This window comes from Coffea eugenioides, chromosome 6 (assembly GCF_003713205.1).
Source record: "Coffea eugenioides isolate CCC68of chromosome 6, Ceug_1.0, whole genome shotgun sequence".
In the NCBI taxonomy this organism is placed as follows: Eukaryota; Viridiplantae; Streptophyta; class Magnoliopsida; order Gentianales; family Rubiaceae; genus Coffea; species Coffea eugenioides.
This window is the reverse complement of record NC_040040.1, coordinates 25056790-25074044: the sequence shown is the minus strand read 5'-3', so window position 1 is coordinate 25074044 and position 17255 is coordinate 25056790. Positions and strand designations below refer to the sequence as shown.

At 33.4% G+C, this 17255-nt stretch overlaps 2 protein-coding genes across 2 annotated transcripts; one reads left to right on the top strand and one right to left on the bottom strand.

Moving 5' to 3' along the window:
- Window positions 1-9689: 9689 nt before the first annotated feature.
- On the bottom strand, window positions 9690-10442 carry LOC113773933. The gene has a single exon (XM_027318527.1). The coding sequence runs from the start codon at window positions 10440-10442 to the stop codon at window positions 9690-9692; it is 753 nt and encodes a 250-aa protein (XP_027174328.1).
- Window positions 10443-15425: 4983 nt separating this feature from the next.
- Window positions 15426-17192, top strand: LOC113773932 (replication protein A 70 kDa DNA-binding subunit A-like). Its single transcript, XM_027318526.1, has 8 exons — window positions 15426-15597; window positions 15680-15770; window positions 15854-15978; window positions 16038-16116; window positions 16197-16326; window positions 16422-16573; window positions 16645-16765; window positions 17157-17192. Exons 1-8 carry the CDS (start codon window positions 15426-15428, stop codon window positions 17190-17192), a joined length of 906 nt encoding a protein of 301 aa, XP_027174327.1.
- The last annotated feature ends 63 nt before the right edge of the window (window positions 17193-17255 follow it).

Here is a 17255-nt window from a genome sequence, read left to right as displayed (position 1 = left end):
AAATTTAATTGGGCTTACCTTCTTGATTTTTCTGGGGGTGATTTTAAGAAAATTTTATTGAAGCATGTTCCTTAATTTATAAGTGCGTTTCTATAATAAAAATGTGGTTGAGTTTGTCTTCTAAATGGGCAGAATCTAAAATATATATTGTTCAATAGAGATTTTTATGGTATTACATTACACAAGTGGTCACTGAAAGTTGCTATAGAACTGCTGGAAGTTTATTCTTACAAAAAAATTAAGTCTTGACACCAATATAAATACTAAATACTAATCAAAACTAAAACATTTTCACCCTTTAAATTCAATTCTACGAAGCAGATAAGTCGCAATTAGAGCTGGCAATTATACCCAAAACCCAACAACCCACCCACTAATTTGAGAGGTTGGGTTGGGTAAATTGGGTTTTGGGTTAGTTTTGGGTTGGGTAATAAGAACCCATATATATTTTGGGTGGTTTGGGTATTTGTGTTGAACACCCATTACTCAACTTAAGTTAAAAAAACAAATTAACAAATTAAAATCAAGAAACAAAAAAAAAAAAAGACCAGCCTTGTTGGATCAAGCAAAACCCATACATGTACTGGTATGTATAATTATCATATATATACTACTACTACACACTGAGAAGGATGATCAACGAGTAATGCTTAAAAAGAACAAAAATTGAGAAATGAACGGTGCAGCACAAATGTCAGTAGGATTTTTTTAAAAAAAAAAAAGAAAAGAAAAAAGAAAATCCTTGTACTCTTCGCTCTTCACATCCATCCTTTTGCCGAGTTCCGGAAAAATGCATCCTACTGTTCTTCTATTTCTTTTTCTTTTTTTCATTCAAAATGAAAAAACAAGTCCCCCCCCATTTATTGATCACTTTATCGAGATCTCTTAGTTTTGTTCCACCCAAAATTGTTGCTTCGGTCTCTTAGTCTGGACCAAAATTATACCCAATTTGAAAATCCTTACTTGTATAAAAAATAGTGAGTTCATCCAAGTAGTTTAAATAGTTAGTATGTGTATGTTTTTGTGAAAGTATATTAGTGTGTATTGTAATTTGTATGTGTAAAAATAACGTATTTCAAAAGAGTTTAAGAAGTGAGTATGTGTGTCTATGAGTGTTTTAGTGTGTAAAAATATGTCTATCTATGTGAAAATGTGTTTATGTGTGTGAAAATTTTTTTTTGTATGTGAAAATATATTTGAGAGAGTTTATGTATCAAAATCTATTAATTAATATATTGGGTCATATTTGAGTCATGGGTTTGAGATGACCCAATATGACCCAACCCAAAATTAGCCCAATCTAAAGTTGGGTGGATTGGGTGTCACCCATTTAAATGAAAACCCAATATCAATCCGCTCAAAAACCGCCCAACCCGCCCAATTGCCAGGTATAGTCGCAATGCTTATTTTTAATTATTTTTTAATAGTTCCTTAGTGTCGCATGCTGCTAATTTTGGTCACATAGTATAGTGAAACGTATTACCTTAAACTTTTACTATTGCACATGGCTTTACTATTGATCTATCTTTAAAAAAAAAAAATTACAAGGATCTTACCCTGTTTCATATTTTCCAAACGCTTTTCCGGACTTGATAATTGTACAAAACTACTACGCTTTTCCTGACGAACTCTTGTTCTCATATTGGATATTGGTCACATATAGAACTTTCATTCCTTGTGAATATTTTGATTTCTAATGATGCTTTGGGATGCTTGAATGAATTATGCCTTCTATATGTGGGCGAAAGTTGCAAAGAAATTTTGTAGCAGCATGACACTTTTCGGATTACAATAACAGGTTTTTCTTCATTCATTATTGTGTCGAATAGCTATTCTTCTTAGCTGTTGTAATTTTTCACTTTAGTCCCATTTCAAGGTTACGGTGACAAATTTGTCCAACTAAAATAAGTTGAACAAACTGAAATGCTTCCTTTTCACTTTACTGTGCAATCCATCGCAGGAGCCAAAATGAGGACAGAACATATACTTCCAGACACCAAATCATATGTGAGAGATTTTTTTCCGGAAAGAGGAGAAATTAAATGAACAGAAAGTAGTTAACTGCATCAGAAGTTCCTTGAAGAAGGGAAAGCAGAGCCGCAACAGATGGGAGTCCAACCAATATAGTTCGAAGGCTCAAGAAAACATTTAAGTTATAGAACTAAGTAAAAATTTATTAAGAAGTTAAGGTAGACAGGGTACACAAGGGATACACCCAAAGCCGCAAAACTTACTGCAGCTTTAAGCTATTTTCTAGTCCTAAATACAATTTTAATATCTATCATTAATTGTAAGATCCTCTAAAATTTTAACGCTGGAGGAAGAGATACAAGGAGAACAATGAGCAGGAGCATACCACTGCAAGAATAAGCTGAAATGGCTTTGAACTGATAAATTTCAGCTACTGCACTGAAAGCGCCCTGCGACTGCAATTAACAGACACTTCTTGCCTTTTACGTGCTATATTAACAGTCAAATCTGTAATCCTTTGAGACGCTGCTAATCTGTTGATTAAGAGAAGCATTTGAGGGATCAATCTGAGTAGTTGGTGGTTTCAAGCCTTCTGAAATGTTCATGGGGAACTCCATGCAAAAGCCTCACAAATCCCAAGAAACTGAGTTTTCCATCAGAATGCCGTATCCAGTCCTGCAGAAATTATAATTCAGTCATCGGGACTGACGGACTAAGTCCAAGCTTCTGTGTGGAAATTATAATTCAGGAGTAGCATTAAGAATGCTATCATTTAAAGAACTACTCATCAATCATAAAGTCAAGTGTCAGGAGATCCTATTGCACAGGGCTACGAGGCATGTACTTTGGTGCTGCTATTAGCATCATGACACAAAGCAGTATTCTCAACCATTTCTCTAAGTAAACCCATGTAGGAGTAAATCTGTATCAGTGGCTAGCTGCTTCTAGTCAATGCATTTTATTACATGTGGATTACTAGTTCTAAAGCAATTAAAGGGATCACATTTCAGACGTAAATTTGTACTTTAGAGTGAGAATTCCCAGTTGTTCATTTTAGCTATGATGGATCTCTAATACATCAAATTCCTATTGCCCCCTTCAAATGATATGTAACAAGTCATGCTAATTAGCAAAATAGACAACCTTCAAGATGGTGCACATTTATTGCAGCTGCACAGAACTCTTCAATGTCCATTTTCTGCGCTGAAGAGAACTCACCTACGTAACAGATGAAGTATATTGAGATTAGAGGTGGCAAAATGGGCGGGATGGGAGGGATTTGATTGGGTTTGAGATGGAACCGAGTCATATGGGTTTGGACCCAACCTTACCCATATGTGTTTTGGGACTAACTTGGGCGGGATCACTTTGGGATGGGTTTAGATTGATCCCGCCCAATACCCAAATCTATTTTCTACATATTTTTTTCCTTTAATTCATTTTTTATTTTTTATATAAATTTAATATTTTTGATTTATTAAATTTCTTTTAGTTTTATTAAATAAACATGCAAGTGCTTTATACTCAAGATTCCCACCAAAAATTGGATTAACAAATAAAGGAAAAAATAGATATATAACCATATTCCAACATATATCAAGATGGTCAAGGTACTTAGGGTGTTGAATATTTATCCTCATCATTGTCCAAGGATGACAGGTCTAAATTGACTGAAATGCTGGAAATTCTTGTGGATAATGACTAGGAAGACTACTAGATTATATTCGTTGGTATGACTATAAAAATTGTTAAAGATAATTTTTGAATCTAATACTCCGTTTGGATTGGCTATTTTTTCAAAAAATAAGTTTTTCAAATACAATATTACAGTAATATACAATAATTCAAAAAATATTCCATCCATATTAGTATATCAAATATTTCAAAAAAAAAAATTTATAGTAAAAATTTTTCATATACACTACTCCAATAAAATATTTCAAAAACACCCCCCAAAAATAACTAATCCAAACGGAACCCTTGCTATTTGAGCCCAATAGGTACCCAAGTATTTCCCAAGATTTCCCATCAATTAATGGGTACAATTGGGATTTGTCCCATTTTAAACCCAATATCAAATTTCAGTACCCATCCCGCCCAAAGTCCCCATGGGCATGGGTAACCCATTGGGACTTGGGACAAATTGCCACCTCTAATTGAGATAAAAGTATATTTGTAGAATTTAGATAGCTTGTTTTGCCAGTCCTTTTTTTAATAATAAAATGCATCTATGTATTGTGTTATGCCATTTTCTTAAGCAATGTTATCTTTTAATTTTAAATAATAAATGTATTCTAGATGTGTCTGGAACTAAATTCAAAAATTATGTTTACTCTTTAGAGGGGATCTCTTGCGGCAATTGGAGTTGAAGTCTTTCGTAGCTTCTGTTCGCATAATTGCTCTACCTGCTGGTACGTGGCATCCTTGGCAAGAGAGACAGGATTTTCCCGCAGTATAATTATACTTATATATGGGCTGAGCCCCAATCAGAGCCCAAGCATGATTTAAGTTCGACTCACAAGTAATTTAGACTTAACATCTAGGCTCAAACTCTATCTAATTCAATTAAAAATTAGGTTTACTTATATATGGGTTGGGCTCCAATCAGAGCCTAATATGATTTAAGTTCGACTCATATTCAATTCAGACTTAACATTTAGACCCAAACTCTATTTAATCTAATTAAAAATTAGGTTTACCATGCTTTTTTTTTTGGGCAAGCGGGTTGACAATCCTATTTATATTTCTTCCAACATTTATTTTTCTTAATGAAGAGTTTGTGGAATACTATATTAAAAATCTTTGTCCCTGCGTCGAAGGCAAAGCACTTTAATCCTTCATCACAATCTTCTGGAACCTGCAGTAATCTTTGCTACATGGCATCTGTACTTTTATTGTTTTCCACAAGTCAATGGTGATTATAATTCTAGATAGGAAAAGGAACCTGCATTTTTTTTATTTTGAAATTGTAGAACACGTATTCTCTTTTTCTAAATTACTAGTCTTTTGCCACCACCCATTTGCGTGGCTCTACCCCGATTTGAGTGTGGGAAATGGTTAATATTGAGCTCTCCATGATTGTAAAGTTATACATTATGCTCAAACTTCCATGACTGCAAGTACACAGGTGGCATAAGAGCACAATGAATATTTGAATGTCAATTCCATAGTCACTGGGAGAATTATGAGTTTAAATTTTCCCTACTCACTGAGTTGATCATAACGAATTGCCCAAATTTGAAGAAATTCTGTTCCGGAAAGTTGAATATACCATTGCTTGAGAAAGTCACAACGTGGGAAGAAAAAAAGAATTTTAAAGCTCATGTGGATTTAAAGATACTAATATCCTTGCTCTATTTTCAACCAATCCTTCTAATTTTGTCTCACTTCACTAGACTTATTTCCCTAAGAGTTGAGAATGTATATTTTAAATAATTATTGCTGAGCATATTATATTTTACAAGATCAAGAGATTTTATTCTTTATTGATCGCAATATGACAACATTATCGGCATATTAAGGTACATACATTTCTATATGCTTACAAACATCTTTTCCCTTTCTTTATAATTACAAGCTGGAGTACATATGCTTTGGATCTATATGAATAAATCAATGAATGGTATTACATAACTGTGGAATCTCATTGATTACAAATTATATGAACTCTCACGGAATTTTCCACTTGGATGTTAAGGTAAATATCTTTCTATATGCTTACAAACATTATGTTTTTTCCTTTCTTCTAATTTTGTCTTTACTTTTTTTTTTTCATTTTTTTGAGGTGAATGGAAGTTAAAATTACAAGTTGCAGTCTGTATGCTTTTGATTCTATTCTCATGTAGCATTATTCACTAATTCTTACTGTCTATGAACTATACTTCTATATTGAGTTCACATTATTGGTTTTCTTATTAACTTTTTTTTTTCATCTAAATAATACTATTTTAGAGAAAAGCTAGGCTGTTAAATCCTATTTTTCTCTTGGTTTTGCTTTTCTTTTTCTTGGCAATGTGCACACTTTTATGAATTATTCTTCTTTCCATTTTTAAAAAAATAATTTCATATAAAAAAAATAATTTCCACTGTGAAAAATTGCAACCTTTATATTTCAGCTTTCAAAGCTCCAATCTCTTCAAAGATATAAAAGTGAATATTCCATGTAGGAATCGGGGAAAAAAAAACCTTGAGTAGAGAAAGCAAAAAGTAAACTAAAGCTGTAGGAGTGTGATGGCAAATTGATGCATCGTTGAGGCACAGACTCCAATCCTTTTTCCTATTTGGATTCACCGTCTTTTCAAGTATAGATTTGATTTCTTTTATTGGAAATCTTAGCCTGCCCACTGGTTTGCGGATGATATGAAGTAGAAACACGATGGGTGACACCATATTTCTTCATCAATGCCTCCACTATGCGATTCCAAAAGTGCTTCCCACGATCACTAATAATTGCTCTTGGTGTACAAAACCTGACAAAAATGTTAGATTTGACAAAATCTACCACAACCTTAGCATTATCAGTCTGAGTAGGCTTAGTTTCAACCCATTTGGAGACGTAATTTACAGCAAGAAGAATATATACATGGCCAAAGGAGGAGGGAAATGGACCCATAAAATGGATACCCCATATATCAAATATTTCGCAAACAAGTATCGGGGTAAGGGACATTTGGTCTCTATATCCTAAGTTACCTGTCATTTGACAACTCTCACAAGTCTTACAAAACGTGTAAGAGTCATGAAACAAAGTAGGCCAAAACAAACCACATCCTAAAACTTTACGTGCAGTCCTCTTGGGACCAAAATGTCCACCACAAGCATATGAGTGACAAAAAGAGAGAATCGAAGGAATTTCCTCATCTGAAACACACCTGCGAATAATTTGGTCAGAGCAAAATTTCCACAAGTATGGTTCATCCCACACATAATATTTGGCATCACTTTTAATTTTATCCTTCTGAGCCCTAGATAAATCCTTAGGCAGCGTCTTAGTAACCAAATAATTAGCTATATCTGCATACCATGGAATTAGCTTATGAATGGCAAGGAGATGTTCATCTGGAAAATTATCTCGTAGAGGTGTGGGTGTCTCACTTATGACCAATCGACTGAGGTGATCCGCAACCAAATTCTCAGCACCTTTTTTGTCCCGAATCTCTAAATCAAATTCTTGGAGTAGAAGAATCCACTGTAAGAGTCTTGGCTTTGCCTCCTTCTTGGTGAGCAAGTACTTAAGCACTACATGATCAGAATAGACAATTACTTTAGTGCCAAATAAGTATGAATGGAATTTCTCTAAAGCATAAACTATAGCTAAAAGTTCTTTTTCCGTTATCGAATAATTGCACTGAGCATTGTCCAGAGTTCTTGAAGCATAATAAATGACGTGAGACGCTCTCCCATTTTTTTGGGCCAAATACAGCACCAATAGCATAATTACTTGCTTCCAATGCATTACCATGTACATTCGTTTTGGACACTATGACAGAGTTGTAATATTCATGCCTTTGTTTTCTTTCACAGAATAAATGTGATCGAATAATGTGGTCTAGTTATTATAGTCTTGACTGACTGGTGGACTGGGCTATCGGATATGGATGGAGATCTCAATTGGATTAATACAATAAGTGTGAAATTTATATAAGCATTATGTTTTGCCCTCTTTTATCATTGCTTTTCAAATAATAAATGTATTATTGTACATATTGTACCATGAACTTTAGACATAAAGGAGAAATCTATTCCTGTGAATTTAAAGGTACAGATATCCTAATTCTTTTTCGTCTCTGAATTTGTCTTTCAGTTGCTACACATAATTCTTGTGGAAATATCATTCAATTCCATATTTTTGCTTGGACAAGTTTCTCTTTGTGGCACTTTACATGGTTCTTGTAGAAATATCATTCAATTATATATTTGTGCTCTGACAGGTCTGTCTCCGGCAAAAGAATGAGGTTTTTGTTTAGTTATTTTTGAGTGAGAGTGTAATAGAGGTTTGAACCACACTAGGATTGGCCCAGTAGCCATAGATGTACTCCTATGTGTATATTTTTTTGGCTACCATATGCATGAATGCTTGTAATTATGAATGCATCAGTTACCATTAGTTTGTTAGAGAATATTATTAATTGACTAGGTTCAAATTTTTAGGCAAGCCATCAAGATTTTTCATCTAATGTAAGGTAAGCCCCAAAAAATTTTTCACCTACGTATACTAACTTCCAATGGACTATAATTCACATTTGTGCTAGCGGTAAAGGGAGTTCTCGAATTGTTTAAACCATTTAATGCAACACTGCATTTTCCTTCCAAGAGGAAGAAGAAGCTCTACAAGCATTTCCAAAAACCATATAAGAATGACTTCTTACATGAACATGAAATCCTGTGGCAACCCACTTGAAAGCATTCTTCGAAGATGTCAAATATTGCTGAAACTCCCTTGCGCCACATTTCAGAAGTTACATACAGTGTAAAAGAAAATATTAAGCCACAATATACAACCCTGAGCTCACCTAAGATGGAAAATTTTCATTGCTCATAATTTGTCCTAAGAGCCGCAAGAATTCAACACGAGATACATTATCCCCTCCAGTTGAAATCAACATGCGATTCTGCTCGTCATTTTGCTATCTAACAAGTGATCTCGAAGGGAACGACTCTTTTCAGATCTATTATGAGTAAAAAGGATCAGCATTAATCTCTTGTGTCCATTGTATAAACAGGTATCTGCCATGTCCTTGTACTCTTTTTTGGATCATCTGTGAGGCTCAGATCATTGTCGTCTTCCATCATGATTAGTCTCTCTACCATAAAGAGTTGATAGTTGTTTTCGACCACTGGATCCAAAATGCTGCTGTTATTTGATGGGTTTGCCAATTTGTACCTGAAATTTAGGAAAAGAGATGTATTGGTCATCCCAAGATCCATTAAACTTGACTTCATTATAAGGTCAACCACTGTGTAAGCAACAAAATTACAGAAATCATGAAGACAATAATAACCAAACAGTATTACTAAACAACATAAGCAAAGCTTGGTGTAGAGACAAAAAAAAAAAAAAAGAGGAAAACAAGGATTGGGAAAATTATCTTACCCTATGTATTTACGGTGTAGTTGAATAGTCATATTCATATAAAAACCAAAATGTGGCTTATTTAGAACGGACCTTAAATTTGGCTTAGAAGGCCTCCAACAAGAAACACATCCCATTAATGCAAACCGCGCATAAAATACAGAGGACGAAGGACAATAGTCTTCTCACCCAAAAGACGTCCTAATCAAGAATTTTTTTTTTTCCACGAGTTGAACCAAATAGGAAAGTGAAATAACATTAGGATCGTCAACCGACTAATAAATTGGATAACCAGAAAGTCCGAAAACTAACTTCATGACCTACAGCTAATTTTTCTTTTGACACGTTGACTACGCCAACAGGATGACATTATTCTTATTTAAAAAAAGGACTTTGCAGCTGATTCTCCTCCTCTTACCACTTCTTCCATCTAACAGTTACCATCCCCACCCCACCTTGAAGAAAAGGGTTAACCAACATTGGAAGCAATAGTAGAGGACAACCACAATAATAGAATACCACTTCTTCTTCCATCTACCTCCCACTCAGATTATTATGCATCCCAACCACTACTTTTATCATCCACATCTCTCTTTTTTTTTTTTTTGTCAAAAGTCATTCATATATATCATCAGATGTTTAACACCTACAAGTACATGTACATTATAGCTGCAACTGCCAGATGATCACTTTGTGCAGCCATAGAGGTCCACACAGGAAAGATACTCTTCCACCTAGTTTCGTTTAAAAGGTTAGTGGCGAATTTCGCCAAACCATGACTACAAGTGTTGCATTCTCGCTTAACAAAAGATAAAGTACAACGCCAAAAAGACCTACTCAATGTCCTGATATCTCTCAGGATAATGCTTATGTCAGATAGGTCCTCATTCCTAAGATTCAATTTGTCAACAAGAACTTTGCAATCAGAAAGTACCAAGATGGACGTCCAATTTTCCTTCAATGCTTTGAGCAAGGCAGTTCTGATAGCATGAGCTTCCATGATTGCAGCCTCTCCTGTAGCTGCGGTTGGGATTGACCATGTAGAGATTAGATTTCCCTCATTATCCTTAGCTGCTATACCAATGCCAAACTTATCTCTTCGCTGGTCCACTGCTGCATCAACGTACATGATAGTCGAGTGCTGTTGTTGGAGTACAGCAACAATTTTGTCATTGCTATCAAGCTCAGCACTGTTTTCTTGCTTGTCACATGTGTTTAGTAGGTTTGTCTCTTTAAACTCAAGCCAATCCACGATGGCATATTGGGAGATCCGATACCCTTCGTGGTTGCACAGGTTAAAGTTCAAATTATTTCTCGCCTTCCAGATATGCCAGAGTAGATTGGCTGTCATTTCAATGTGAGCTTTACCATCTCTCAATGTGAGCTTTATCATCCACATCTCTCAATTTACACTAATCCTTGACCACACATGCATCTCACCATTACATACAACTCTATAGATGGTCTTGATTTTTTTTTCGTAACGATAATATCTTTATAACTTAATCTATCATATTCTAAGGGGAGGAGGACCATACGAGTGCATGGAGTCATTGAACGTGGCAAGTCACAAATCATGACCATTTGATAGGAGACAATATTTGAATCCTTAGCCTCTCACCTTCGAGATCTTAGATGTCTTGTAGTGACCAATAGTCTAAATGGCTGTTGGCCTATGGATGGTCTTGATAGGCACTTGTTTTTGAATAGCTGTACAATGGGAGACAATAAAATATTGGAAAAAGCGTGTAACTTCTAGCTGCTGATTCAAACATAGAACAGGAGAATATGGGAGAGAAAGTATGGCAAACCAGTTCAAAGAAATCGGACAAGCTAATTTCTGTGAAATTCAACTACATAGGAGTTGCTTTTATGTCATTTTGCATATAATAGTAACAATACTAAATCACTCACAGTACAGTTAGATGAGTATTTGTACGTTAGATAATATTGCGAAAAGTCATCAACGGGTAATGCTACCTGCCCAGCGCAGCTTAGAACAACCAAACAATGATTTGATAAGAAAAATTTTCCACCTAAAAGTTACTCATGGGCAGAATGAAAAATGACATTAGGAACAGTATTAGAACTCGTATAACTACCAAGGCAAAACAATTTCTCTTAATATTTGATAAGTAAAAGGCTTTTTTTTTTTGGTCCTCTTGGTTTAGGGGAGGTGCAAAGGATACAAAATTTTGATCTACTACTACTCCATAGACAACAATCATAAAAAGTTCAGAAGGATCAGAGTGGAAGATAGAATACCTCAAAGCAAGAGGAGCAAAGAAACCTGGGGTCCTCTTCTTTGAAGCAATAAAAAGAGTTCATCCTAGTGGGATCCATTTTGCAATTCTGCAGGAAATAAATTATGAACTAGTATCCCCGTTAAGTAGGGGTGGGCAAAAAAAGCCGCCGATTCGAAAACCCGATGAATCCGATCCGATCCGAAATATAGGATATCCGATCCAATTTTTCTTAGCAGGGTAAATGAGGATCGGGTACCCTGAGCTGTACGCTGGACCCTCTTTAGCTTTAATACGAAGAACACAAGACAACACACCTACTAAGAAGAGTGGCGCCAAACAGTAACAGAGGACCTGTGCTTACCCCAACACTAGTGTTCATTTATAGCCATGTCTAGAAACTTCAACTATTAAAGAGGCTGGGAATTGATATAATTAAAAACTATTAAAAGTTCTCAACCTGTTAATGAAAAGACAAATGTACCTTACAGTTAATTTCAGTTGTCAAGCTTTTATGACATTAGTCTTTACCCTACCATGGAGTGGTGAATTGTAGAAATAATTAGTCTTCTTAAGAGTTCAAAGGATGCATGGTTTTTGGGTTGTACAATTAATGGCAACTCCAGGTTTTGTTTTAAATATAATAGACATTATTAAAAAGTTAAATTTTTTATCATAGGAGATAGAAGAAAAGAAAAGTTGAAGTGCCAAGGAGTTATCATAACTCATAAACGAGGGGCTAATATAATGACATGCATAGATTTTAACCTACTATTTTAGGTTTTTTCCGAGAACACGATTGTGAACGTAAATTTAGTGCAACCAATAATACATTTTTGTACAAATGATATAAGTTTCATAATTTATGTAGTTTACTCTTTAAATAACATATCTTACTAGGTTTTTAGTAAAAAAATATCACTTTTTTTTCTGAACTTACCAACTTTTATACAAAACTTACTACATTTTGAAAAAGAAAATTCCTATAGAGGAGTGGAGTGGGGGAAGGGGTGGAGCCTAGGATATATAAACCAAGCTAATTGAGGCCTTTAGTACATATCTATATCTATATAAATTTGAGAAGGGATTTTCAGGAACAAGCCTCCACAACCCTTCCCACTCTCAACTCTATTTTTCTAGCATTTTACATTTATCTTATTTCGTAAAAAATATCATGGGCCCATTACATCCCCACATTTCCCTCAAATAAGAAGTTAATACCAACTAAAACTCCCACGTTCTCTCAAACAAAATGTAACTTCCACTTACATTAAATCTCTAACACTCCCACGTTCCCTCAAACAAAAAAATAACTTCCACTTACATTAAAACTCTTCCCACTTACAATATAGTTGGTACTTGGCCCCTGATCCAACGGAATTGAGGATTGCACCTGATCTCTTCCCAACTGCCACGGAATATACTTGGTACTACTTTTGGGAATTACTACCTTTGGGAATTACTCTTACAATTTCACTACATTTAAAACCCTTCCAATCAACTTCCTTCTCGAACCTCTCTAATTAGCTTCACAATGGAACATGGCCGTTTACAGGCATGTCATCAACACCTGAATTTCAAACTCGCAAGATTGCAACGGAGGAAACATCTGCTAATGAAACGAAAAGGACGCCGCCACGGTCCCGCACAAGAATTGGACTTAGGTGCCATTGTCCATAAACGAAAAACGGAGGTTTGGTGGGAATCACGAAGATTCTGTTTTAGTGCCAAAAATGAACTCAGAATCACATCAGTTTTTGTGGTATGGTTTGCTCATTCACTATTATAATCGTCTGTGAATGCAATTTCTGGCTTCTGATTTCAATTATTCAAATATTATAATTTCAATTATATAATTAAAATAATTCGATTATCGTGTTGACTACTGATGTTAATTTAATTTAAATAACTTTAAAGATCCTTGCTTTTGAGGTAATGTTCAATGGCTGATTTGGAAGTATATGGTCACAATGGATGTGTATATAAAGTTTGTTTATCTTATTCAGCTTATGGTGTGAATGATGATCTGATTGTGCGAGTCCAGTGGACAGGAAACTCTTTTCGTATATATAAACTTTGGCTGCAGGGATGATCAACTGTTGGTTATGTTCTGTTCTGTTACCTATCAGGGTTATATGGTTATATAGTTAACTTCGAAATATATACCAACATTGGCTGAAGGAATAATTAGCTAGAAATTTGTAACTTAATTTAATACGTATTTTAATACAATTATAATTTCAATTATTACTAATATTTCCAATATTATAATATGATTGTTGTTCCCATTGTTTATAAGTTTTGGTACTATTTATTCTTTAAACATTTATGATTTTCATTGTAGTTACCATATTATAATGTTATTACTGTTTCCATTGTTTATAAGAATCAATTTACAAATTTCATTTTAATTAAAATTATTAATAAATTTTCCTAACAATATTCCCCATATTATAATATTCTTACTGTTGTCATTGTTTATAAGAAACAATTTAGATTATTAATAAAATTTCCTATATTATAATATTATTACTGGAGTAGGATTGAGCCAGTAAAGTATACTTGAGCCAATTGGCAGATTAAGAGAACTACCAATTGGCAGTACCCCGTTTGTGCCTGGAGCAAGAAAGGACGCTTCACCATGTAATAAAGAGTCAATATTACTTGAAAACTTAAAAGCTGGGAATTCGGTTGACAGTCATGCAACTATGTCCAAGTTTCATTAGTAATCTACAATGTACAGTTTAGGGCTACGTATGATATGATAAAATAGAGGTGCATGTCTCTATTTGGCCCGTGGCTGTGATCGACGCTGGGTTAGTGCCATTTCCTGTCTTCTTGCCTTCATTTTCGTCAAGTGGCCTGTGGCAAGCACCAACTCATGCCGTGTCCAAACTCTCTTCGGATTAAATCTTACACATATATATATATATATATATATATATATATTAAAAAAAAATTTCGAACTCTGGAAAAAATCCTATATTTGTTAAGCATCAAATAAAATGAATCCCCCAACATACTCGAACCTTAGTTATATATTTAGTCGCAAAATTGTCTCAACAGCTTGTGTGTGTGTTGTAGTCGATGGATCCTAGGAATGAGGTTCTAAAAAAAATTAAAATTCATGTCACATCTTGATTGTGCTATGCATGGGCACAATCCAGAATTAGATGGTTTCCATTGTTTATAAGAATCAAGTTAGAAGTTTCGCCACTATTTATTCTTTAAATATTGGTATTTTCTTATACTTACAATTATTAATAATATTTCTAATATTATAATATTATTATTGTTTTCATTGTTTATAAGAATCAAGCCGGTATTATCTATTCTTTATAGATTGCCATTTTCATTATAATTGCAATTATTAATAATATTCCCAATATTATAATATTATTGCAGTTTCCATTGTTTATAAGAATCAAGTTAGAAGTTACGGTACTTATTCTTTGAATATTGGTGTTTCCATTGTTATTTCAATTATTAATAATATTCCCAATATTATATTATTATTGTTGTTTTCATTGTTTATAAGAATCAAGTTAAAAATTTGGGTATTATGTATTCTTTAAAATTTGGGCATATTATTGGGATTATTATTGTACTTCTAAGTATTAATAATATTCCGAATATTATAATATTATTGTTGTTTTCATTGTTTATAAGAATGTGGAAACAGTACCAATTTTCAGGAACAATCATATATTGAACTATTGTTACAAAGTTTCATTTTTTAAAATATACTTTCATGTGCCCGTGATTATAATATTTTACTATTTTTAAATTCTTCTATAGATTGTAATTTTTTTTTAATAATGTAAGCACCGTGCGTAGCACGGGTATTCACACTAGTCTATATAAATTTGAGAAGGGATTTTTAGCAACAAGCCTTCACAAACCTTCCCACTCTCAACTTTATTTTTCTAGCATTTTACATTTAATTTATTTCGTAAAAAATATCATGGGCATGTTACACCCCCCACGTTTCCCTCAAACAAGAAGTTAACTCCCACTAACACTCCTTACACACCTTACTCCAACTAACACTCCTCACCCACCTTCCCACTACAATAAACATTTTTGCAAATCATCTCCATGCAGGCAATGTATACTGGTTTCAAAATATATATGTAATTATGGCAGATCTTAAATATCGGCTTGCACCACATCAGTACCAATTATCATTTGGAAACGATACGAATATAGTGAATATTTTAGATGATTGTGGAACCATACCCCGTTTCAAGTTTAATCTGGTCAAACTAAGAGATACAGAACAACACATGGACAATGATTTGCAATTGATAGGTATTTCATTCTTAATTAACCATACTTCTATTTAAGTTGTATATTTGAACTGGTATTACTTATACTTTTTGATCTTTTGCAGATGTAATTAGTTTAGTTGTATCTGTTGGTTCACACTATCAAACATCTATCAATGATAAAACTAAGTGTGACATACTTTTACTTGACAAAAGGTTAGTTAATAGATTCAATATCTTTAAAATATTTTATATTCTGCAAATTTTGATTTATACTTACCAAAATTCTCTAAATGAAGTTTGACAGTAGTTCGATTGACTTTATGTGATAAATTTGCAACTGATGATGGTGAACACTTGCCTCAAACTGTTACAAAAAACAATGTTTTGCTAGCCTATGGTATTTGTGTGAGAAATTATAAAGGTAATTCAATTTATTTTATTTTATTTTTATAGTTTATCAATAATATGCACATTGTGCAGGACCGTCACTTTATACTATTCGAGCAAGCAAATTGTATGTCAATTACTACTTGAATTTTGCTCAATACCTACACAGTTGGTAAGTTTTACAAATACCAAAATATTAAATTATTAATAATATTTCATACCCTTACGAATATGTATTTGAAAAATTTGCAGGTTTGAGAATGATAAATGTACTCAGAAATTAGTGACATGGTTGCGGTCATGCAATTTTATAATGTCCCAAGCATTGTTGATATCAAATGTTAAGAGAATATCGATATCCAAATATGCAGTTCTACCTACGGTATAATTCCTCTCAATTAATTAAGTAATGAACAAGTATCTACATGTAGTTTAAAATTAATAATTGTAATATATACATTCTTTGGATGGTTTTAGGTTAAATATTTTTGGATACTTGCTTACATTCAAAGTATCAACATAGATAATATATTCCATGAGTTATGCAAAAATTGTGGACAATCATGTCAATCTCATTTTACAAAAATGGTGTATATCCATTGTAATGATGTAGTCGACATTATTGTCAGGTAATTATTTTCATATATTTTGAATTTTAATATAATTTTTTGCATGATACATCACAATTTCTTTTTAACAGATACAATGTTAACATAGAAGTTAGAGATTCCAGTAGTAACCTATACCTCACTCTTCAAGACAAACATGCACGATTGATGTTTCGTTGTGATGCTGCTTATCTTAGAGATTTAAAAACAAAGGTATACATTATTTATATGTATATATTTTTATATAATATTATTTACAAACTGTCTAAAACAAAATATAATTTTGAATTATATATGCTTTTAATTGTCAGGAAAATAGAGGTGCATTGTTCGACCAACACATTAATTCATGCAAAAATCGTGCATTCTCATTTATAGTACAAACTTCACAAAAATCAACAGAATTAATTAAACCCCTAATACTGGCGTTCGTACTTAGAAGTGATTGGTGTGAAGAATATTCACACCTTTGTAGAAGATTATCAAATCAAAGGCAAAATGTTTGTAAGTATTTCATTTACTTATCAAATTAAATATTCAATTATATTTAATTGGACCCTTATGTCGCTCAATTTATGATATAGACTTCTATTTTTTTTTTCAGGATCCAACATTTATCAAAGTGATAGTTTATAAATAATGGAGATGTTTTATCATATATTGAACTATTGTTACAAAGTTTCATTTTTTTAAATATACTTTC

Excerpts from the sequence above, each read along its gene's own strand:
- LOC113773933 (XM_027318527.1), bottom strand. The coding sequence starts at position 10,442 with ATGTGGATGATAAAGCTCACATTGAGAGATGGTAAAGCTCACATTGAA.
- LOC113773932 (XM_027318526.1), top strand. The coding sequence starts at position 15,426 with ATGGCAGATCTTAAATATCGGCTTGCACCACATCAGTACCAATTATCA. Across the intron at positions 15,598-15,679 it reads CAATGATTTGCAATTGATAG|ATGTAATTAGTTTAGTTGTA; the intron begins GTATTTCATTCT and ends GATCTTTTGCAG. Across the intron at positions 16,327-16,421 it reads AATATGCAGTTCTACCTACG|GTTAAATATTTTTGGATACT; the intron begins GTATAATTCCTC and ends GGATGGTTTTAG.